Below are 24,829 nucleotides of genomic sequence, written 5' to 3' on the forward strand. Positions count from 1 at the left end.
CAACAGTATCGAACTCATCTTCATAATGCAAACCTAATCTTATTGACTTGGTGCAGTTTTCACTAACACATATAGCGCTTTGCGCTCGGCGCCTTTGACGCCTTTTTCTGTTCTCTTGACTGGCATAACTAACTCATTTGTTTCATCAAACAGCAACAACCAAAGTTCATGACCTAATACATAACATTCATACTTTATATTTTTAGCTCTGAGTTCTCTTGTAAGCTGTTGCATTTAATATTTTCTAAAAAGTCAACTTCAACAGTCATTCGCACTGGTGCCTTCAGTTCTACAGGCTCGCCCTGAAAGTCAACTAGTCTGAATTGCATGTCTTTCAAATTATGAGGACTAATGCGAACCCATTTACCTAAATGAGTTGCTATGACAGGAACGTTTGGAATGAACATTGAATTGACTGCATAACAGAAGGATTTATATTCTACTGAACCTTTACTATTAACTCCTGAAATGCCTGTGACATTAGCTATTTTTAGACTCAAGTACAAACAATTACCATAACATACGTATGGAACAGATTTCATCTCAATCGTTTGTCAACACTTTTCAAAGGAAATGTCATATGGTATGCTCCAAAGAAGTTGTACTCTATGACTCATTCGTGTTATCTTGAACTCTTTTCTTGCCTACTGAACTTCAATGTTCCCTCAGAAGAGAGTTCGACATCTATGTTGTCAATAGTTTCTTCATTTATGAGAGTATCTATGACTCCAGCAATTTTATCTATTCTATACTCGGCTCTGTTAGGAAATGTATAAACAACTTCTTTTGTCATCTATTTCAATCTCATGAAATCTGTTTCATCTGTTATGACAAAAGTTGCGATAGTATTAAAGTCAACAACTCTGAAAGCAAGCGCTTCATTCTGAAGACCTAAGTTTGTTTGTAGCTTTACTGTCCCGTATTCGTTTGGTCTGTACTTTGCAAATAGAACAACATTTTATTCTCATTAAAATATGACTATTGCTGCATATGCGTATGAAACAAATGAAGCAAGAAGAGCACATGAACTAGTAAACGAAAACTCAACTTTAACCATTGAAGGCAATGATTTAGTCATTGACGATGGAAAAAACTAAAAAAAGTCATTGATTTCGATACTTTTAACACTTATGACCCATTCATTACAATAAGTAAAGGTTCCCTATCATAAATGATGGAACGGTGCAATATATAAATTCTACAGTAGATGCCTCATTAGTGAAAGTATTAAATGTTCTCATTGAATTGTTAAAGAGCTTTCGATTTGACGACAACATTAAATGCCTAAAGAATTTAGTCATGAATGAGAAACAAATTCTTGGCGTTGCTGGTAGCAGTAATGATGTACACCTTATGACATTAGAATATTATAACGAACATAAAGATGAACTGAAAGGAGAGAAGGGTGACACCGGACCTCAAGGACCACAAGGAATACAAGGAATACAAGGAATACAAGGACCTCAAGGCGAAAACGTTTGGATGGAAAGGATGGAAAGGATGGAAAAACTGCTAAATCATGGATATGGGACCTTATAAATACTGGTTTAACAGCTGCTTCATATGGAGTTCTTCAATACCAAATCGGAAAGATATGGCGGTACTTGGTGAAGAAGTTTTAAAATGACCGTTAAAAATGCTTTGAACTTCATTTCAAATGGTTCGGATACTATTAAAACTTTATCTGGTTGGATGCAAGAAACAAGGAGTCAAATAGATACTGTAAGACGTATAGCAAACAATGCACGTACGGGATTGGATACTTTACGACAAGCACAAAATACACTAAAGGAAGCAAATGATATTCTTGGCTCAGTATCAGACATGCATGAAGATTGGCTTAAAGTATTGACAAATCTTTAAAAAATCACAGTCAGTCTATTGCTGACTACAAGAAAAGTATAGATTTTTTACATAGTGCTATGGACGTACATGATGGAAGCATAAGGAACTTACTTAATGCTAACAATAACTTACCAGGAACTATTAAAGCATTTATAAAGTCCTTTGTAAAACCCGGTGCTCTAACATTTAGGTCTTTGAGAGCAAGAGCATTGAAGTCAAGAGATGCAGAAACTCCAACAGAACCTACAGAAGGAACTGAAACAACAGAAACTCCAAAAGAACCACCAAAACCAACAGCTAATGAAATATTGTTCGAATATTTTCCAAGGTACTCTGTTCTCATTGCATACATTCAAGAAATACTTAAGAAAGCAGACTTGACTTTAGGAGATGATGAAAGTTCTGTATATCTTTCGTTCCAGTTTCAAATAGCAGAACTTTTGAGACAGATATGCTTAATGTATGACAACATCTCTGATTTCACAAGATATGATGACGACCATGACCCCGAAACATGGTGAAGAAGAAGTTTTACAAACATCCATTAAGACAGGAAAGGTTTTAACTCAAAGTCTCATTATTGACACCAAAGATGGCGAAGTGGACGTTCTTCAAGAGCTGAAGAAAAATACTTCTTCGGGAGGTGGTGGTAGGCATGAACTTGAAATAAATGAGATAGAAGAGAAATTAGCCGAAAAAGCAGATAAAGAACATAAACACAATATCTCCGATATAAATGAACTTCAAGCTACATTAAATAGTAAAGCGGACAAAAATGAACTTGACGCAATGAACAAAGTTTTGAAATCTCATAAACACAACATCTCCGATATAAATGAACTTCAAGCTACATTAAATAGTAAAGCGGACAAGAACCATGTTCATTATATAACTTCAGACGAACAGATTATAACGGACTACCATGGATATTTAACACGAAGTGATGAAGCGAAGACAAAAAATGTTAATGAAAGAAGATATAAATACATTCGTGCTAAAGGTTATGACATAAGCTGTACTGTACAGTATGATGTAGCTAAAGCACCAGAAGCATTTGGTTATACCGGTGAAATTTATGCCTCTACTTTCAATGTTAACGGTGTATTAGTTGAACCAAGATTTATGTTAAGAGTTAAGGCAAAAATAACGTTTGAAGATGCTATTAAAAGTAAAGCTGACAAAGTTGAACTCGAAGCAACGAACAAAGTTTTGAAATCTCATAAACACAACATCTCCGATATAAATGAACTTCAAGCTACATTAGACAGTAAAGCTGACAAGAACCATACACATAAATCCTTCACTACTGTTAGAGCAGACGACATAATATTGAACTTTGACCTTGGTTCAAGTGCACCATTAGAAAATCCAAGTACAAGCGTAAAAGATACTCTTAACAGTTTAGATAAGAGTTGCAGGAACATTGAAAGTCATGCCAGAAACTTTGAAGCACATGAACTACCAACAATGTTAGATAAGAAAGCAGACAAAACTTATGTGGATGCAGAACTAACAAAGAAATTTTCGAAACCAGATACAATGACATTTACAACAGAAATTATAAATGGTGAACCAGCAACTCCATTTGAATTTGTTAGAGGTCTTCAACCGGATACTTTTGAATTTTTCTTGGATAATTCTATTGAACTAACATTACATTATAAAAGTGGAACAAATGCAACATTTCATCCGGGAGATACATTCCAAATGGTATTTAATGACATAAGTTCTTTAGAATATGTTTATAGAGTTATGAGCATATATGATTTAATATATCCTATAGGAGCTGTTTATACGTCTATGAATCCAATAAATCCAAACACTTTATTTGGTGGTAGATGGTATGAAATAGTTGACAGTTTTCCATTCTACACTAATACTCAGTCAATGAAGATGGGAGGTTCAAAGAAAATAGGTATTGAAAACCTTCCTTCACATATGCATAGGTTCAGTGGAAGAACATCTGTGGAAGGAAACCATTCACATTCAATAACAAAAAGAGGTTATACAAATCTTGCAGCGGGTTCGGATAGACAGGGAATGCATAGATATGATATCACAACTGACCCAAAGATGTTAGCACAGGTATTTTCTGTGGAACCGCAGGAAATCATACACATGTTGTAGCTGGTATTACAGACCCAGCAGGTAATGGAAAAGATTATATGCCTCCTTATATAACAATGCACGCTTGGATACGAGTTGGTTAAAATCTTTAACTTTACATAAATGAGCTTGAAAGAAGTATTCGAACAACATCCATGGAGGTCATTTAAGAAATTCAATGAAGCTGCAAAGAGTTGGGGATTTACTAACAGAGCTGAAGTGAAAAGGTTCTTTGACAAAAATGTTGTACATCAAACAAAAATAAACCCTTACGACTACTTTTTACCAATTTACTCCAACACTCCTGACGCATACCAATTTGACACTCTCATTCAAAGCAGAAAAGGAGGACATAAACCATTCCTCATCTTCATAAATGTTAACACTCGTAAAGCATATGCATATCCAATGAAAAATAAAGGAACTCGTGAAGTGTTAAGAGTTTTACAAAAGTTTGTAGCAGAACATAACCCAAGTACTTTAACATCAGACCAAGACAGTGCATACCTCAGCAATGAAATCACAGAATTTCTCATTAAGCATAACATAACTCACTACACTACTGAAGACCATAACCATAACATACTCGGCATCATAAACCGCTTCATAAGAACGCTCAGAGATTTAAATCAAGAGCGAGACTTTACCGAAGAAACAATGAAACATTTTCTCGAAGTATATAATTCCTCAACACATTCTACAACAGGACATACACCAAATTCAATGACACAACAACAAGAAGAAAAGTATATACAAAAGAAACGAAGCCAAACACAAAATATCAGAAATTCAACACAATTTACCCTCATTCCTGGTACAAAAGTTCGTGTAGTTCTTGACGACAAACCGTTGACAAAGAAACGTTTAAGGTTAAGTAGAAACTATTATATCGTAGACTCTACACAAGGTAATGGATATCTTATAAAAGCTGCTGACGACTCCATAGCATTTTACCCTCGACATAAGTTAGTTGAAAGTAGTAATGGCAAACTTGCTGAAACCATTGACGAAGCAAAGCGAGGAGTGGTTATTGAAATACTTGGCTACAACATAAACGATGACACTTATAAAGTAAGATATGAAGGAGGTGTTGAAGATGTTATACCATCTAAGAACTTGAGAGAGTCAAAGCCAACACATCTGGGACCATTAGAGCGGGAGTACTGGAAAGACAAAAATATGCCAGAAAGAATAAGAAAATTCTTCTAAACTTTTTCATTAGATGTAAATCAGACATGAATGAGAACAGTCATGATATCATTAATGGTACATTATTTACACCAAAAAATAATGTTTATGTTAGAATGTTAGATCTAACACGTTTTCTAACCACTTTTCTAACATGGTCTAAAACTCTCGAAAATCATGAATTTTTGACATTTCCTTATGAAAGAAAAATAACGCTAATTTTTTTCTAAGAAAAATTTTTATCTTGTATGTAAAGATATGATTTCAACAATCGGCACAACAACAATTCAAACTACAGCACCAAAACTCGTTAGTCATGAATCCAACATCTATGTTAGTAGAGATGAAAAGCTTCATTCCTTCTTCATATACTTTCGAAACAAAAATCCAGAAGATAAAGCAAGAACTTTTACAAGTAATTTAGACTGTAGTGCGAAAGATGAAACAAATGAACAGTATCTTTATGAAATGCAGGACATTATTGACCATTTACCCAAATTGCCTGAAATCCAACAACAAAAACTAACTATTCCTGAATTCGACGAAATTGAAGTCAAAACAACTGACTCAGTAGAAATAAAGAAGTTCATACGTAAAGTAAATTATGAATTCCTTGGTTTTCATTGCAACCATAAAGTTATGGACAAAGATTGCGACATGGTTTATAAGAATGTTTCTGACATATATAAATCTGAAGAATTTAAGACCTACGATAACTTTGTTTCATTAGTTGCTGAATGTGTTTGGGAAATAAGAGATAAAGATAGAAGAGGCAAAGTATGGAACGAACAACTAAGACCCGCTATGTTTGAGATGAAGAGAGCAATTGACGCCTTAGTTGTTTTAGCAGGTCAAATTTCAATGTATAACGCAAAAATGAACCCGCAATGTTCAAAATGTAAGGCAGCGATGAGGAAATATAACTACTCCGTCAAAGAGATAGAAAGAATGAGAAACGACTATGCAGATTTAAAGAAAGAAGTAGAAAAGCCAGCAGAAGATAAAATGGACATGTTAGCATTTCTGAACAAAAATTATCCAACTGCTGACGATTTCCTTCTATCTGACGTCAAGAAGAAATATAAAGAAACCTTCGGCATTGTTAAAACATTCGATGTACTAAAAGAAGAAATAGAAGCTACAAAACTGTTTAAAGTCATGAACCATCGCAACATATACCATGTAAAACGCTTGTAAATAGTTATGTTAGAAAAGAGGTTAGAAAACGTGTTAGATCTAACATGCTAACATAAACATTATTTTTGCTGAATTCAGCAACAAAAATCATGAATTTCCTTAAGACAGAAAAAATAAAGTTAGTTTTATTTTTATTTATTTTTTTATTTTGTATGTAAGAACAGAAATGACAAACATTGAGTTTGAAACAGTTAGAAAGATAGACAATGACACCAAATTGGTTAGAATAGGTGATTTAAACGTAAGATACTCAAAGAAATACAACAAATATTCTTTGTCAGACATTATATTTCCATCTGGAAAGAAAACACACGACTGGGTTAGAAATGCTTCAACTCAGAAAATTTTGACAAGAAATCCTGAGCTTATGATATCGGTAAGATTCTATGGAACCACAGCATATCTCATTGACAAAAGTCTTATACCAATAATTCTTCTATGGATTGACCCAGTTGTTGGATATAACTTCATAACATATGGTTCATTCGACTCAGAACGTTGCAGTGAAGGCTTACTTTATATCGTTCAGAAACCGAAGGACTTCAACACAAAAAGATATAAGATAGGAAGGACATATAATATAACTCAAAGATATGACAGTACAGTCAATAGAGTCAAGGTTGTGTTTGTTAATGATATGAGAGCTGCTGAAACAGAACTGCTTGAAGTTTTTGAGAAAATGTATGGTGCTCCCACGAAAGGTAAAGAAACGTTTGAAGTAGATGAGATAGATAAAGCTATAAAATTATTTGACGAAGTTGCTGAAAAATACATGTAAAGCGTTTATTTTTGGTCTTTTGTGAAAGTCAGAAAATAACGCTAATTTTATTTTTATTTATTTTTTTATTTTGTATGTAAGGACAGATATGTCAACAACAGAGAACACAACAACTGCTATCGTTCATGAAGCTATAAATGAAGAATACGAGTGGGTTCAGTTTAACAAACAACTCCGTCTCATTCGTTCGGTCAAAGACGATATGTACCAAATGCAAAGTATAATGAATGCTCTTCGTTCTACAAAGCAAGCATATCATTGGTTTGAAAACCAACAGACAAAAGAACTTTTAGAAGAATTTCCTCATATGATTGCTTCCCTCGGAAAACCGAGAGAAGAGATTCCGTACGAAAATCGTAAAAATTTGCCAATAAATTTAAGAGGTTATTATGTTCATAGACTTTTAGTAAATGCAGTTGCAATGTGGGCTTCTCCTCGTTATGCATGGCATGTTTACAGACTTCTTGACGAAATTCATAGACAAGAACGTGGAGAGATGGAAAAGAAACTTCAAGCAAAAGATGAAGTCATTGAATCCAAAGACAAAAGCATACAGAAAAGAATACCACGTTCAGTACCAAAAGGAAAGGAAAAGAGTTATAAGTATATGATATATACTGAAGAGTTGGAGAAAGAAGAAGATAAAGATATGGTTATGTTGCATTTAGTCAGAAGAAACAACAAAAGCTTTTATGACCTTGCTAAGATTTACAAATCTGACAGAAACTGGTTCTATCGTGAAAACTTACCGATTTCAATGACACCGAATGAGCAAATAAAGGAAATTGTCAAAAATACTCTTCCTCAAACACACTATGACATCAAAGGTTGCACAATACTTACATTCAAAGAAGACTTAACATTACTGAAGGAAAAAATAACAGAATATTTCGATAACTTCAAAGAGGAAGAATAAAAAAATCTAAGCTAATTTTATTTTTTTATAAAATTTTATCTCATATGAAAGAACATGAATTTAGAATATTCGGAACTCATGACAGAAGAAGAGAACGAACAACATGTAAAAGATTATGCAAAATTTCTGAAGACATACAAAGCATTTAAACAATATCTAAATGCTTCTAAAGATTATGCAAAATTTCTGAAGGTATATAAAGCTTATGAAAAAGCGTATGAAAAGTTTATACATTGGGGAATTGTTGTAAAATATCGATATGAAGACTAACCAAAAATATATTTTTGCTTAAATGACGTCAGGGTCAATTTCTTCAACCATTTCACTTCCTTCGTCAATGTCAATAGAAGCTTCTTCAACCTTTGGTAAGAACTTTTGTATAACATCTTTGTTCGTTATTGTTTTCAGAGATGAAGAATAATATTTCACATTTGTTTCACCCTTCTTATATTCTTTCTGTTCGGAAAGATTCATAGCAATACTGAAGAAGTCAATGTTGGAGTTCTTTATAATAGTATAATGAGTATCTTTGACATTCACGAAGAAACCCTTTTGTTTCAAAACTACTGCTAACTCTTGTGAAGTATAACGTTTGCGGTCAATGACAATAGCTAATGGTCTGACATACTGACCAAACTTAGATTCTTTCACAAACTTCTTGTTAAAGATAACATTGACGTTTGAAGCATTATTGAACTCATTCTTGATGACAGTAGCGAGAGCATTGTATGAAAAGAACTTGCAATCTTGCATGTGTTTCATTAAAATAAAAATATTAAATTATTTTGAAAAATAACTTAAAAAAATCTAATCTAATTTTTTCAAAAAATATTTTTTATCCGATAGAAAAGATGACAGAAAAATTAACTTTTTACATAGCGCCAGACCCTTCTTGCCCACATCTTTTTAAGCCACAATATATAGTCATAGAACTAAATAGAGAAAGCGAAATTCTACAAATAGAAGAAAGCGAAATTCTACAAACAGAAGAAACATATAGAGACCTAGATAACGAAACTGGATATGCACTATTCTGGTTAGATTGTCCTTATGAAATGTATGAAAAAAAGGCTTTATATGAAGAATATAGAAAATATTGTCATGAAAACAATATAAGACCAAGCTCTAGAGAAAAATTCTATGCTGGTATAAAACATCTTTTCGAAGTTCGGAATGGCAAATATAGAAAGAAATAATTTTTCTAAGTTTATTTTTTCAAAAAATATTTTTTTTATTTCCTACTAAAGATGTATCGGAAGTTGTCTAAGTTAGAACACTCGGAAATAAAACAACTTCTTACAGAAGCTAATATAGATGTTGCAAAGCATTACACAACAAACAAAAAGGCACTCGCTGACATCCTCAATGACTATAATGGTGAAATAACTTATGATAGAATTCATGAGTTCATAAAGCCGCAACGCGGCGAGGACGAAGTCCATGCAAGAGCATTTCCTTTAAATGACGTTGCTATTGACTTATATCATAGACGTTCAATACCTCATGAAGTAAGAAGAGAAATGTTTGACATAACAAATGCAAACGTTGGTCATACTCGTAAAGCTCTTTCACATGACGTTCGTCAAGAGATGTTTGACATAACAAATGCAAACGTTGGTGAAACAAGAAGAGCTGTACCACATGAAGTAAGAAGAGAAATGTTTGACATAACAAATGCAAACGTTGGTGAAACACGAAAGAGAGATGACACACTGAAACAACAGAGAAGAGAGATGTTTAAAAGTGCTATAGAACAAGTTCGCAAAGCTAATAATGTCATTCGTTCCATTGACGACAAACCAAAAGAAGGTGAGAGATGGTTAAAGAAAGATGAAGAAAATAGGAAGAGGAATGTGAAGTCAGGCAATAGACTCATTGACTTTAACATCGAAGCTTTAGATGAACCAAACAGAGACTACTTACACAAACATTTCGGTAAGGTTTTCATGAGACTCTTAGAGAAAATTAAAATAAACTCCCAACAGAGATGGATGGTATGTTATAAACTTGGTGGAAAGTATGAATGTTCTACGTTAAACCTCAATAATATTGGAACATTACTACATCAGCTCTTGAAGGAGAACTTTATATCAGAGATAGAAGCAAATGCTGCAGGTATTGTTGAAATGCACTATGACTTCTTCTTGACAAACATAAAGAATCTTACGAAATAAAGATGTATGATTTAACAGAATATGAAGGCTTAACGATGTCAGATGTAAAGAAAGGCAAACCAAAAAAGAGACCATATAGAGATGAAAGCACACTGACAAATGACCAGAAAGCCATTTTGGAAGCTCTTAAGCAAACAGGAAACCCAGCACTTATAGAAAGCTTTTGGAAAGATAATGGTGAAAAGAAGTTTTATAAGAAGAGAAGCGGTCAGTTCTGGAAGTATCTTTGCACATTACCTATAAATCTTGAACGCTACCAAATCTTCAATGAACTGAACAAAAGAACTGCAACACTTATGACAGAAGATAACTGCTTCGTTTATGCTTGCATTCAGGCTGGAGTAAATGAAGAAACTATTGACCACATGAGAGAAGTCATTCGTGTTAGAGACTTTCCTCAAAGTAAAGTACAAGAAATTTCTGACGCAACAGGTATAGCATTTAATGTTACCATTGGTTACTTCAATGACTCAAGACATAATGAAATAAAGAGATACATACCAAAAGAATGTGAAACTGTTCGAACTATTGACTTACTTCTTGTTGAAGACCACTACATGCTAAATGAAAGACTTCCAATGACAACATATTTCATTCGAAACTATATAGAAATCTTGAAGGAGTGTGGTGGAATGAACATTGAAAAACAGATGAAAATATATACAAAGAGAGAAGATAAATATGTAGTTCGCATGGATAGAACTACACCGCTATGGGATGTTATGAAAACATTGTGGGAGTGCAAATATTTTGAACCTATTTCTTATGGAGAACTTTTCACATATACGACTGACTTATATAAACAGAACCTTGCACCATTTAAAGATTTGACATATGCTCCAAAGTATTGTGTACAACTGAAGAAGAAAGCAGAGTCAAAAGAAGTAAATAAAGCTAAATGTAAGTTCATACCTGAGCACGTTTTCTTTGCTGACTTTGAGTGTAGTACGGATGGCTTTCATAAAGCTTTTAACATCTGTTATGACAGTGAAGATGGTTCAGTTAGTGAAAGTATTTGGGGTCAAAACTGTGCAACAGAATTTTTGGAAAGACTTCCTGACAAGAGTTTAATATATTTCCATAACCTCAGTTATGACATAAACTTCATCTTAAGACACATGACAGAAGTGAAAGGAACTCCCATCATTAAAGGTTCACGAACAATGCAAATAACTGGTTTATATAAAGGAAGGGCAATTATTATAAAAGACTCTTACAGTGTTATAAATAAGAAGCTTAAACTATTTCCTGCTATGTTTAACTTACAAACAGGACCGAAAGAAGTATTTCCATATAACTACTACAGCAGTGTTTTGTTAGCAAATGACAACAGAACTGGTGTCATTTCTGAAGCATGTAAGTTTATCCATGATGCAGATACATTTATGAAGAACATAGATTCCATCAAAGGTTGCAGAATAGATGAAAACCACTTCGACTTAGAAAAATATAGCACGTTTTACTGCAAACAAGATGTAAGAATTTTAAGAGAAGGTTTTGTAAAGTTCCGCAATGACTTATTGAAAGAGTTTGATTTAAACGTTTATGACTACGTTAGTATTTGTTCTATTGCTAACAAATTGTTTGAGAACAGAGTATACTTCCCGAATGGAAATCTTTATGACCTCTCAAATAAACCAAGAGAATTTATTTCGAGATGCATTCAAGGTGGAAGATGTATGTTGTCAGATAACATGAAACAAAAGAGCAAAAAGAAACTCATTGCTGACTTCGACACTGTTTCATTATATCCTTCAGCTATAGCAAGACTTTATACTTTAGAAGGTATTCCAAAAGTATTGAAGGAAGAAATGTTAAGCACAGAGTATCTCATGAGACATTTATTCGATGACGACCAAAAGGAACCCATTGGTGAAAAGTTTATGTCTGGCTTCTTTGTTCTCATTAAGATAACAGAGATTGGTATACCCAGACACTTTCATTTAATAGTTTGCGACCCTGAACTAAATCCAGAACTTAACGTTCCAAGAAGTTCAAACACTTGCTGTCTCATGTATGTTGACCATATAACATTACAAGACCTCATAAAATATCAAGGTGTCAAATGTGAAGTGTTGCAAGGATACTATTACGATGGAAACAGAGATATGAGAATAAGAGATGAAGTAAAGAAGTTGTTTGAGTTAAGGTTAAAGTATAAGAAAGAAGAAAACCCCTTACAAGAAATTATAAAACTCATTCTGAACAGCATTTATGGCAAAACTATTCTATCTCCTATTGAGTCAAAAATAACCATAGTAGATGACAAAGATGCTATAAGATATGCTATAAGAAATTACAACCATATAGTGAAGTTCGAAGGTTTGGATGGTTCAGATAAAACTATTTTCAAGCTAACGAAAAGCATTTGCAGACACTTTAACTTCTGTCCACTTGGTGTTAATATTCTGTCTATGTCAAAACGTATTATGAATGAAGTATTCTGTACTGCAGAGGACATGGGACTTCAAATCTTTTACCAGGATACCGACAGTATGCACTTATATAATGAAGACATCCCAAAGCTTGCAGCAGAGTTTAAGAAGAGATATGGTCGCGAACTTATAGGAAAGAACCTTGGTCAATTTCATAGCGACTTTGCAGAAATAACACCTGGAAAACAAAGTTTAGCTTATAAAAGTATTTTCTGTGGAAAGAAGACCTACATAGACTTACTCACTAACGATTTAAATGAAGTTGCATTTCACTGCAGAATGAAAGGCGTGAAGCAAGATGTTATTGCTTTAACCGCTAATGAAATGTTTCCTGAAGCTATACAATGCTATTACAATGAAGATAAGAACATTCACATACCTGTTGGAACATATGACAAAGACTCTGAGTTCAGTTTAATGAAACTTTACAAAGCACTTCATGATGGTCAAGAGATTGCATTCGACTTATGTAAGTCATGTCAACCTTGCTTTGCTGAAAAGTTCAACTTTTCAATAACGACTAAAACAAGCTTTATTCGTAAGTTGAAGTTCTGAGGTCATTTATTTTTGTCAGCAATGAGGTCATTCGTGATAAAAATAAAGCTAGCGTAGATTTTACAATACTGCGATGGTAGAGTTTAAGAGTTGTGCTTCAATGTAGAGACAGTCCTTCCCATCTGGAGGCAAGAACACTGGACATTTATGGTCATGAGTGGAGTACATGTCTATCCAAAACTCACGATTGAAGCCAGTTAATTTATAGTATTTAGGGTTAGGAAGTGGTGAAGTTCTTGTATGACCAATGAACTCATTTTCAACGCCTTTGGCTATATTAGAGTAAAGTATTGCTTGCTTTCTATCCCAAATGCCAGGTGTTACAATCTTTGAAAATTCATTTTTCCTCGGAAGCATTGCATCATAATTGAAAACATTCTTAAAATCATCACTTGGTTCGGAGATTTGAAATCTTATACGTAATGGATTTTCTTTCTTTTTAGCGACTTCATTGAATGGTGAGAATACAATGAATTGACAGTCATGAGTTCCATCTTCATTTTCATTAAATTCATAATGAAAGTCTATAAGTTGTGGCTGACTACCTTCTTCTTTCAGTTGTGCAAGAAACTCACGTAAAGGCTGTAAAGTTTGTACTTCAATGTTGAACTTTTTCTCGAACATCTCATTAAATGAAATCATACATTGTTGCAATGTTGTATCGTCTTTAAAGTATTTGTATATGTGAATGTTTTGGGCGCTTAAAGACTGTTCGTCATTTTCTATCTCGACTTGAAGTATAAAGTCAACCTTTCTGAAAGCACGTGTTATATACATAGATGTTATGCCAATGTACTTCTCTTCATTTATGTTCACAATCCAGTCTGTTGGAAACTTAAACGTTACTCTGTTCCCCTTTATTTTGACGTCAGGGTTTTCACTACTGAACGCAACAGTTAAAGGTATTTGTCTATACATTTAATTCGGATAAAAATAAACCATTTACTCTTTCTTTGCTTCAGCTTCTTTAGCTTTTGCTTCTTCTCTAGCTTTTTTCGCCAGCAAACGTGGGTTCTTCTGTCTTCCAGCAGCTAATGCAGCTAGTTGTTTTTCACTAAGTTTTCTCTTTGGTCTCTCTGGCTTTTGTTCTTGTTTTTGTTCCTTCAGTTCGGATAAAATTTGCTCGCGAATTTCTTTCTTCAATGCTTCAACATCTATGACACCTTGGGTCTTGTCCGTAGGGCTTGTCTGAGTCATTTGACTGCAGATAAAAAACTAAATTAAAACTTTAACCGATGTAAAATGAGCTTGTCAAAATCAGAGCGAGAGTCTATTATATTAAATGACGCAAGAGGAATACAACATCCTTTCTATTACGTAAGTCAGAGTAAAGATGGTAAAATATACGTAAGAAAAAGAAAGGTCCATTAGCGAATGCAGAGAGCGACAACATTAAGGTGCATGGCAAGGGTGAAGTCCACGAAGCCCATATAAAACCTTCTGTTCAAACTGAAAAGTCAATAGAACCAGAAGAAAAGAAGCCAGATGTACTTTCAATAACGAACCAAGAGCTTATTGCAAAGTTCGTGAATTTCATTGAAAAACAAACCGAGTCAAAGAACCCTGACCCGCCAGTGAAAGAAGTTGAGACAAAAGAGAATGTACAGTTCATTGAAAATGTCAAGAAACAACTTCCACCACGAATACCAAGAAGAAGAGTGAGAATAATGAAGTAAATAGATATTTTTATCTGAAGTAAATACATGCAGAACGAACAGCTAAACGAATTTACTCCAGCAGAGCATATTCATCAGATTCGCTCATATTTCGATATCATAGACAATGCAGTTCAAATTGGTGACACTAATAGAAAATATTCTGACGCAAAGATTCCATCACAACCTGGAACTGCTAAAGATAACACATGGGTAACATTCAATCTCTCACCTCCTGGTGAAAATATGTTGGACCTTTACAATACATTCATTACGTATAAAATGGAAGGTCAATTTATTGCAGATAAAGAAATTGGTTCAGGTTCCAATAAAACAAACCCACCAGGATTTTGGATTGGTTTCGATGACGCTTTCTATGCAGTTGCTGGATATCAAATCCTTGCAAATGGTCGTATCGTATATTCTCAAGACAACGCAAGAGAAGAAGCATATATAACTTCAAACTCACAAACTACCGAACAAATAAAGAAAGTAGATGTTTTCTCAAAGACTCGACATGAAGATGTATGGAGTCATTCGGGAACATGCAGAACAGGACAAATTGTTAGTGGTCCAATTACAGCAGGAAAATCATTTGATTTTAAGCTTCGTTTAAGAATTCCTGTTAGAAGATTCCTTCCATTAGAAGCTATTCGATTTATTCCAGCTTTTGCAGGAAACATTCAGCTTAAAGTAAAGTTCAGTAGCGACGCCTTACAATGCACATCTATATCTGTAAATGATATCATTGCTTTCAATCCAACTCTTAAAGTTGCATTTGCTTCAGATTCAAATCCACCGACAAATAAATTTGTTCCATGGAATGAACCATTCACTATGATAACGAAGGCAATAGAAGCTAGTGGAACAGTTACTATTACAACTGTAACCCAGCAACTATTTCGAACAAAGATGGATTTTAATGAATGTTTCATTCATCCAAAGTCATTCTCTTTAGACCCTAACATTTATACAGAACTTGTAGAACATTATACAAACGAGGCTTTATGTTTTCCTGTTAAAGTTATGGATTGGATTCCTATGGACGGTTCATTCTCAAAGAATACAGATAGTTCAAGTGCAACATTTACAGCAGCTTATACGCCTATTAATGTTAAAAGTATTTGGGCACTATTTAGAAAGAAAGACAACTATTATGTTAATTTTGAGAACCCTAAGTTTAAATATCTTCAGCTTTCCATGGGAGCTTATGGAAATATGCCTGCAGAACCTGAAAAATCATATGGACCTGTATTTTATGAAATGGTTGCGAACGCTTGCAATACAAACAATGATATGATAGGATTTAATGAAGATGTTATGAGGTCATTGGTGGATGATGGTAGTGTGGAACATAAATGGGATAGCTATGACAACACACATTTCTTATGTTTTTCCAACAGAAGTGGACTTTTGCTTCCAGCAAGGTCAAACATCTACTGCTCCAATAACATACAAATTGTCTGTTAAAGGACCTATTGAACTAGCAACTGAAAATGTACCAAAGCCACTTATTGGATTTATGAGGGATTGTTGCTTTGCAATACAAGTAAGACAGTCAGGCATACCAATAATAAGACTTGACGACTATAACTTAGCAACTGACGACAGTGAGGAATAAAGGATGAACGTTTATTTTTAAAGCTTATAAATGAGTTCTTCATCAAGCTCTCGTGAACCTTCACCATCTGTGAAACAAACTTTACCAAACGATTATGGAGCACCTATTGAATATTTCTTACGAGCTGCACAATGGCAAAGAGCAGTTTCACCAAGGTTAGGTGTTCCACCAGCTCCTGTCAAAAATAGCATTTGGTCAAGTCCTTATATAAGATATGGTCTCCCACTAGGTTTGCTAGCTACAGCAGGAGCAGTTATGATGTTGAAAAGAAATAAAGCAAATGTTATAAATAATACTGAAGTAGCTGAAGTTAAACAAACTCCAACACCTTCGTCAAAACCAACGCCTTCACAAGCAAAACCTTCAATGACTCCTGAACCTATGGAAGTACAAACTCCTGTTCAAAAGTCAACTCCTAAACCGACTCCAACATTTAAACCAGAACCTACGCCTCAAATAAATCGTAAAACTCCTGCGTTTCCTTACTGAAAAATAACGTTATTTTTATTTTATTTGAACATTTTTATTTGATTGAAATGACGACTAAAGTCACTGAAGCAATGAAACAAAAGTTTTTGGTAGAATACATTAAATCAGGAATTATTCCAGAAGGTTTTTACGTTCATACTATGAAGGATGGTAGAGTTCAGTTTAGAAAGATAAAGCAACCATTAGATAGAGAAGGAATTTTGAGAAAGATTAAACTTCATGAGGACAACATTGCTGAACTTAAGAAGAAGTTAGAAGAGTTGGAGAAAGGAAGAGAGTTATAAAGCAATGAATTCAACAGGTTAGAAAAGAGGTTAGATATCGGGTTAGATCTAACCTTCTAACATAAACATTATTTTTGTGCTATGTTTTCATACGTGTGCGGGTGGTGATATCATTAATTTTTAAGTTTATTTTTTATTTTATTTTTATTTTATTTGGATGTAATGACAGAACAAAAGCAACTCATACAAATCAAAACATATAACAAACATACATTTAAACATTTATTCTTCCTTCCTGAGCATAACATGTTCTTTCAAATACATCCGAGACCAGTTGACTTTTCATTGACTGTTTATAAAGATAGAAATAGTTATATCATTAAACCATACGATGACGAAGGTAAGTTATGTAAATTGTACGTTAAGAAGTTAGAGAAAGTTTATGGCTTCAAGTATGACTACAATAGGGTTAACACTGATGATGAAGATATTGAGGAAAATTTATGAGAACATTAGTGAAGTCGTTAGTGAGAACGATAGTGAGAACGTTTATTTTTACATTAGTGAGTTCGTTAGTGAAGTGGTTGGCGGCTTTGTAAATATTTAAGGTTAAGTTAGTGTTGTCGTTTGTGTTGTAAAATACACGTTAACGGTTTTGTAAAGTGTCAAATTCACAAGTATTGGGTAAGGTGGAACGCAGTGCCACCATACCCAAGACTTGTATACTAACTCCAATGGATAGATTCCTGTTGCTTTAAAAGCATTTTCGATGTTTGTAGCTGTGCAAGACACACTACATGCATCAAGGAAGCTGCGAACCATGATATAGCGCAGTTCTCTGGCGTTCCATACATAATTGATCACCATATGCCCTTGCTGATCGTACCGGATAGTCGCCATATCAAACAACTTCTTGAATTGGGCCTTCAAGGGAGAAAAAATCCCAACATCAAGAGGTTGTAAGATATGAGATGTATGGCCTGGGAGAACAAGAAGCTCGATATTGAAGGCGCTCAAGAGGCGAACGGCCAAGAAAGAGAGCCTGGATGGATGACCATCTACAATTAGGAGAAAAGGTACCTGGGCATCAAACACATTCATTTGAGACCTTTTCTCCTGTACTTTGCAGATGAACATGATACAGTATACCATAAAAAGGTATTTGTTCATCCATCCACTCTCGGAGCGAACAAAAAAAGCGTCCAGATCTTCCAATTCCGCATCAAGGGTCTTCTTTTGTGGAAGTATCACCATTGGCTTCATAGTTGTACCATCTGCAAAGATGGTACAGACCACTGTAAGATGTGGAAGCTAAGACCTTTCAGCGCGAACTGGGCGATTCCGGCCAGCAGTAAGAACTTTATAGTGATGATTATAGAATGAAATCTTCTGAAAAATAATATCATATAAACTCATATTATTTTCTAATATATAACTATTTTATATAAAAATCAAATTCAATGATCTTAAAAGCGAAGGATAAACCTCAAAATTTACGAATATAATGAGTGGGAATATAATGCTTATCTATCATAAAACCATATGAAATATCAATTTTTGCTTTACGCCTAATTTTTGACGACAATTAGCAAAAAATGTTAAATGTTAACACTCAGTCCATTTGAATATGAAAAATAAAATTGACTTTGATTAAATGTTTTTATTTATCATGCAATTCTTCTTGCGACCAAAGATTTGAATAAAATTTCAAAAAATAAGATAGCTTAAAAAATAATATACGGTAGTGTTTACTAATAGATGAATAGTATATAAATTCTATTAAAATGGATTTGATCCAAAAAAATATATAAAATTTGATCATAAATAAAATCGTTTTAAATTACTTCTTCATTTAAATTATAACAATTATTTTTGGTTTTATAGTTTTTAAAGCTCATGTGGTTTTTTTAACCACAGAATACTTATGTGCTGTAGCAAGCTTGCAATCCAAAGCTCACGTTAGACAACAAGAGTCATGAAGTCTCATACTAAGGGATATCCAACATATATTTTAATAATCTAATGTTTGTGACAAATATTCAACATAAAATTAAGTTTTCGTTTCGTTACAAGGCATTCATACTTTGGAGATATCATATTTAATGTACAGAAAAGTTAATATTAAACAATACATGCTAAAGAATTAATAAATAAGATAATAAAATAAATTTATACGTAATTACTTTCATTTAATATGCTTTATGCTGTATAATATTGATTAAGAGGCATTAAAAGGTTCCATAATCTGCTTTTATAGGCAAGATTTTTGATAAAAATTTTAAATTTTGAAAAATGATGAGAAAAGGAAAAAAAAGGTAAATGAGAGCAAGAGGAGGGAAAAAAAGAAAAAGAAAAGGAAGGGAAGGGAAAAATAAAAGAAAGAAGGACATATAAAAATTTAGATGCGCATTCTTAATGCCGAGGCGGCTTGCCGCCGAGGCGCGATTTTTTTAGGCCTCTACGGTAACCCGGCAATGTTTTTTTAAATCTTGTACAGCCCTAAAAAAGATACTTTATATATAGTTAAAATAAAAATGATTAGAAAATAGCGTTTTTGATCAAAATTTCAAATTTTTATTTCCGAATATCTCTATTTGTGTCTAATTAGAGACATTTCTATAATTTTAGTGCGCAGCATATGCAATTCCTCTTTGGTTATTGCATTAATTTCTCAAAAAGAAAAAAGTCTTCAATAATTTTTTCAACAATACAGTACTAAAGCTAAGAACTTCTAAACACATGAAAAGTTATATCATTCTCGTTAATATGTAGATTATCAATGAAAAGAATATTGTGAAATTTGAATATTTTTTAAAATAGAATGTAGAAATACTTATCAATGCTTAAAATAGAGATATGTGAGAGCTAGATCCGTATTTATTTACGTTTTCGTGCATATTTTGAATATCGAATTAAATTAATTTTGAAGATTTTAGCATCTAAAAGTATTTAATGCCCCTATACAAGCAAGGTAATTCTTACATGTCTTAGTAAGTCCAAACTTAATGTTTTATGATATGGGCCTGACCTCTCCATATGGTGACGATAGAAATTGAATAGGGTACCTAAATAAAAAAAAGGAGTTTATTTGTCTATTTTCCCAAAATTTTTAAGCCATATACTCAAGAGCATAGATTGCATATATACCATATATACTAAATGTGTCGTATGAAGAAAATTGGTCTTGCCAATTTTGTGATTTATTAATCTAGAATTTTATTAGAAGATATAAGTTAATAATGCATATGCTAATGCTCTGCATCATTTTTGTAGCTTGAGCAATGCATAAATATATCATTCTTCAAAAGATTCTGTGAGATTTTGTTTCAATTTTTTAACAATAATGAAGCATCAGTAGTTATTTCTACAGGAATTCAATAACATATGGTGAATAACTAATAATACATCCTAAATTTATGCTTGAAAGACGAGATCAGAAAATATTTCTTTAAAAAATTGATATTATCGTTTTATAACAATCCTATCGTAATATACTGATGGTGTGAATCTGATTTCTTAAGTAAAGTAGGCTCAAAAATGCTTTGAATACATGATATTGAATCGAAATACTCATTATTGAAAGGAATGTATAACTTTTAGATATAAAATTATAACCTAATCATCAATTATATTCTATTCATATATAAAAATCTGTTTTTGCTTTAAGTTTAAATTCCGAACAAGCAGTCCAGCATTTCGATGTGATTTATGAGATTATTATATATATTGCTAATGAGGAATAAATTTAACCGCTTAAAATCGAATTTTGAGCATGATTTATTTTTGAAATTATTTGATCATTGAATTTTCGGCGATTTAAATGGATCAATCCGCAATATAATATAACTCAAATTGATAAATGCTATTAGTTTAAAAACGATTAAAAATTGCAACCGAAAATGGTCAAAAGTAAGTCACGAAAATATGAAATTTAGATAGCTAATTCGATTTAATTAAAGACGACGAAAAAATATTTTTAGTCTTATATATAAAGTTGCCTCAAAATCTCGATTGAAAGACATTGAATTTAGTTTTGAGAAGACTTTTTTACATTTTGTGAATTATTAATTAGTATATCATTAAGATCATATTGTATTAAGTTATCAATTCTCTTAAATTTTGAAAGCTTAAGAAATTTAAAAGCACAAACAAATATATATTATTAAAATCATTGTATTGATCAATTTAAAAAATTTTGAAATTTTGAATTCGAATTTAAATGTAAGCTTTAATAGTTGTAACAGAATAGGAAGCATCACAGATGTCAATTTAGATTAATGAAAAGTTGAAATTTTTCCAATAAAATTTTATTAATGAAAAAAGATTCATGAAATACAATAATAGTAATATAGATATTTTATACAATATGTTATATAAGAGATCACTATAAATAGAATAGCTTTAAACAAAATAATCAAATCAAAATTTGTATTTGTAAACAGCAAGAGTGTTATATGCTAATATTATGTGTAACTACTCATTGGATAATGAATGCAATATAATACATTGATTTATTGGCTAAAGAAAAAAAAATATATCCTTCAATTTGGACAATCCGAAATTTTTCTCATTTTTTTGAATTGCATATATATGAATTTGCAATTGAGTGATATCAGCGAGAAACTTATATGCACGTTTAACTTTATCAGATTTCAAATGAAAACATGGATTTCATTGATTGTTTTTCAATACGAGCTCAACAAAAATGATACAAAGATGAATAAATAGTAGTGCCCCTAAAAACAAGGTCAAAAACAAAAAATTAGCAACAATATACTTAATTTCGGCCAATATGGTGAAAAGTAAATATGTCAAAAACACTTACTCCATCATCTTGTTATCTGTACCTCACGACAGACGAATATAAAGAGATATCAATTTCCAAAATTTTACCAAAAAGAGATTAGGCCTAATTTTACGGCCAATCTTTATTATTTGTTACACAGATGCTAGATCCACTACTCCCCAAAACAATTCATTTTTTGAATGGCCCTGTTTTTTAGGCCTTCATTTTATGAAAAATGCCAATATTATACGAATCTTAATATATTTATTTTTTTGTTCTCAATAAAGGTATTCAAAAGTCAATATAAACCATTCAAAATTGAGAGGAAATTCATTGAGAGGCTCGGAATTCGAGTAGTGAGGAAGGGTAAATTTTGAGAGCCAAAATTTCAAAGCCCCTCAATATTTCAAACCCCTTCTACTTAGATTTTGTGACTACCTTATATAGCGCATCTATCGGCGCGCTGCTTCGCCGCGCGCCGATATAAGCTGAAAAATTTCAAAAAATAAAAAATAAAATGAAAAAATACAATTTTTATTATAAAATCTCAAAATTGTGATTTTTTTTGGAAAAAAGAATGTGTTTTATAATTGATGTTAATGCAAAATATTTCTTTATGTTCCCGAAAAACCTCGATATTTCTTGATTGCAAAATTTAATTTTAAAAAACTAATAATTTCTTATCTAAAGAAGAACTATTTGTGGTTAAAATCCAAAAACAGATAGATTTACCGAAAAAAAATAAACATAAAATATTTATATTTATTAAATACAATTATTTCGAAGATACTACTTGAATTTTATGTAACCCAAAAGTAATCTTCTTCTTGTAGGGGGTAAAACAAGTTACAAGTAATAAAAATCAAGAAATTTTATTGCTGGTTGTGCGTTTGCACTAATATTTATTTGATAACTGTATGTCGTTCATTATGATAACAGCTAATTTACCAGTCAACTATTGGGTAATGCCGATTTTTGATGAAATGCAATTCGTTTCTAAAAATTGGCAAGACGGATTTTTTTCATTTTCTGTGTACTTATTATATATTTGTATGCGATTCATCTCCATGATTCTCAAAGAGAAAGCGCGTTCTCAAAAATATTTCATAAATTTAATTTTTTATGGTAGAGATTTTCCGAAAGGGTTATAAGTGTTTTCGAATTTTAGTAATATTGACTGATTAAATGATGAGAAAATTGATAGGTTGCAAAAAATCAAAATATGTTCTTTTTTGTAAAGTTTAGTTCATGCAACAAACATTGCATTCTCTTAAAAGTATGCTAATGCTTAGCTTACTCTAAAATCTTGGTTATATTCAAAGGGTATTACGAGTTGTGAAGCTAACAAATGCTCCTTGATTTTTTAGAATTTAAGGTTAAAAGTGCCCGTACCTTTAATTTTTTTATTAAAAATATTTTTATTTTTGATCAAAAATTTCGAAAAAGAAAATATCTCTTATCATATGTAAACACATTTTTAATGTTTAATTTTTGAATTCAATTCTCAAATTAAATGTGACATTTAAGGGTCCACTGTAAGGCCAAATAAGGTCTATCGTCATCCCAAAAATATTGCTCGAGATGGTGTTTTACTAAGGCCCAAAACTTAAAAAAACACAAAAAAATTAACTTTACTCTTTTGAGATCCTTATCAGATATGCATCAATTTGATGCAGTATCGCAGTTCAAATCTGATTTTTTAATGTAGATGTACTCTAACATCCTTTAAAAAATGCAAAATGATATTAATTAAGCTTTTCATTTCTGTATCATACACGAAACAAAATCGTTCATTATACTAAAATTTATCAAAGTTTGATTAATGAAAAAATAATATCTAAATTTTTACATTGAGTCGGCTATTGATATGGTTAATATTAAATCTTGTAAAAATTGGCATTATCCAGAATAATACCCACTAAAATACACAATTTTTTTAAAAAAATTTTATCAATTGTTATGGTATATCTTTATGATAATGAATAAAATGCTTATTTTTCATAAGTAAATACATAATTTATGCTTAAACACAAAAAATAACACGAAAATTTTTGGCCAACATATCTAAACTAAGGATAATGGTTTGAATATATAAACAATAATACTTTGTCCAGGGAATTAAATTTGTGCTATCCAATTGTCAATTCTTTGAATTTTTTTTAAATGCAAGATATCCCGGCATTAGCCTCAATAAATATATATTATGCATCATAATATTAGTTTGTAATGGCATTAAAGCGAAATTCCTAATTTCTTCTCAATTAAATTCCTTGAAAAACATTGGAATTAATGATTGGAAATAGGTCAAAAAAATTCCTAATATAAAACTTATACTTAAGATAAAATTAAAATTCGAAAATATCTATTTTTCAAAACACGCATCCAAAAGCGAAAAAATTCGAAAAAAATCATGTTCTTATAAAACTCACTGATTTTGCAATTTTTATGAGATTTGAAGTGATAGAATATATTACCATCTTATTGAAACATATGCTTCATTGTTGTATTCACATAATATTAATCAGAACACTAGGAAAAGTGGATTTTTGAAAAATGATGATAACGATTATTTGCAAATTGCCTCTCAATTTTGAGAGACTTTCAATTTTTACAGTGGACCCTTAAAATTATGACAACAATAAAATGCGAAGATGAAGAGTTTACCCTTTCTCCAGCAGAACTTTCATATTTTCAATTAATAAACAATATGTCTCAAGATATTGAAGTAAACGAACCAATTAACATCCCAATTACAAAAGAAATCTTCTCCACGATCTTGGATTATGTTAAAAAATCTATCCACCCTAACGAAAATAACTGGGCAAATAAGTTTTTAATTGAAAATGAACCCATGCTCGGA

At 32.2% G+C, this 24,829-nt stretch overlaps 8 protein-coding genes and 3 pseudogenes across 11 annotated transcripts, besides 3 other annotated features; 9 read left to right on the forward strand and 2 right to left on the reverse strand.

Annotated features, from left to right (window-relative positions):
- Positions 1-17,914: part of a mobile genetic element that runs on past the window's edge.
- TVAGG3_0891530 (integrase core domain containing protein family) lies at positions 4,075-5,160 on the forward strand (the record flags this gene model as incomplete). The annotated part of the gene is made up of 1 exon (XM_051250869.1): positions 4,075-5,160. One exon carries the CDS (start codon positions 4,075-4,077, stop codon positions 5,158-5,160), a length of 1,086 nt encoding a protein of 361 aa, XP_051086344.1.
- TVAGG3_0891540 (organellar and viral DNA polymerase type B) lies at positions 5,944-6,336 on the forward strand (the record flags this gene model as incomplete). The annotated part of the gene is made up of 1 exon (XM_051250870.1): positions 5,944-6,336. One exon carries the CDS (start codon positions 5,944-5,946, stop codon positions 6,334-6,336), a length of 393 nt encoding a protein of 130 aa, XP_051086345.1.
- TVAGG3_0891550 (KilA, N-terminal/APSES-type HTH, DNA-binding family) lies at positions 7,326-8,030 on the forward strand (the record flags this gene model as incomplete). The annotated part of the gene is made up of 1 exon (XM_051250871.1): positions 7,326-8,030. One exon carries the CDS (start codon positions 7,326-7,328, stop codon positions 8,028-8,030), a length of 705 nt encoding a protein of 234 aa, XP_051086346.1.
- On the reverse strand, positions 8,319-8,792 carry TVAGG3_0891560 (uncharacterized protein; the record flags this gene model as incomplete). The annotated part of the gene is made up of 1 exon (XM_051250872.1): positions 8,319-8,792. One exon carries the CDS (start codon positions 8,790-8,792, stop codon positions 8,319-8,321), a length of 474 nt encoding a protein of 157 aa, XP_051086347.1.
- On the forward strand, positions 10,157-11,209 carry TVAGG3_0891570 (annotated as a pseudogene). Its single transcript has one exon. A coding segment is annotated over exon 1 (1,053 nt).
- On the reverse strand, positions 14,137-14,391 carry TVAGG3_0891580 (uncharacterized protein; the record flags this gene model as incomplete). The annotated part of the gene is made up of 1 exon (XM_051250873.1): positions 14,137-14,391. The coding sequence occupies one exon, from the start codon at positions 14,389-14,391 to the stop codon at positions 14,137-14,139; it is 255 nt and encodes an 84-aa protein (XP_051086348.1).
- Positions 14,437-14,870, forward strand: TVAGG3_0891590 (annotated as a pseudogene). Its single transcript has one exon. A coding segment is annotated over exon 1 (434 nt).
- TVAGG3_0891600 (uncharacterized protein) lies at positions 14,898-15,509 on the forward strand (the record flags this gene model as incomplete). The annotated part of the gene is made up of 1 exon (XM_051250874.1): positions 14,898-15,509. A coding segment is annotated over one exon (612 nt), but the record flags the coding sequence as incomplete, so codon positions are not given.
- TVAGG3_0891610 lies at positions 15,687-16,470 on the forward strand (annotated as a pseudogene). Its single transcript has one exon. A coding segment is annotated over exon 1 (784 nt).
- TVAGG3_0891620 (repellent protein 1 family) lies at positions 16,501-16,802 on the forward strand (the record flags this gene model as incomplete). The annotated part of the gene is made up of 1 exon (XM_051250875.1): positions 16,501-16,802. A coding segment is annotated over one exon (302 nt), but the record flags the coding sequence as incomplete, so codon positions are not given.
- On the forward strand, positions 17,007-17,243 carry TVAGG3_0891630 (uncharacterized protein; the record flags this gene model as incomplete). The annotated part of the gene is made up of 1 exon (XM_051250876.1): positions 17,007-17,243. The coding sequence occupies one exon, from the start codon at positions 17,007-17,009 to the stop codon at positions 17,241-17,243; it is 237 nt and encodes a 78-aa protein (XP_051086351.1).
- A 1,579-nt stretch (positions 17,915-19,493) lies between the features above and the next one.
- Positions 19,494-19,704: a mobile genetic element.
- A 3,792-nt stretch (positions 19,705-23,496) lies between these two features.
- Positions 23,497-24,590: a mobile genetic element.
- Positions 24,591-24,829: the final 239 nt, after the last annotated feature.

This window comes from Trichomonas vaginalis, chromosome VI, assembly GCF_026262505.1.
Source record: "Trichomonas vaginalis G3 chromosome VI, whole genome shotgun sequence".
Lineage (NCBI taxonomy): Eukaryota > Parabasalia > Trichomonadida > Trichomonadidae > Trichomonas > Trichomonas vaginalis.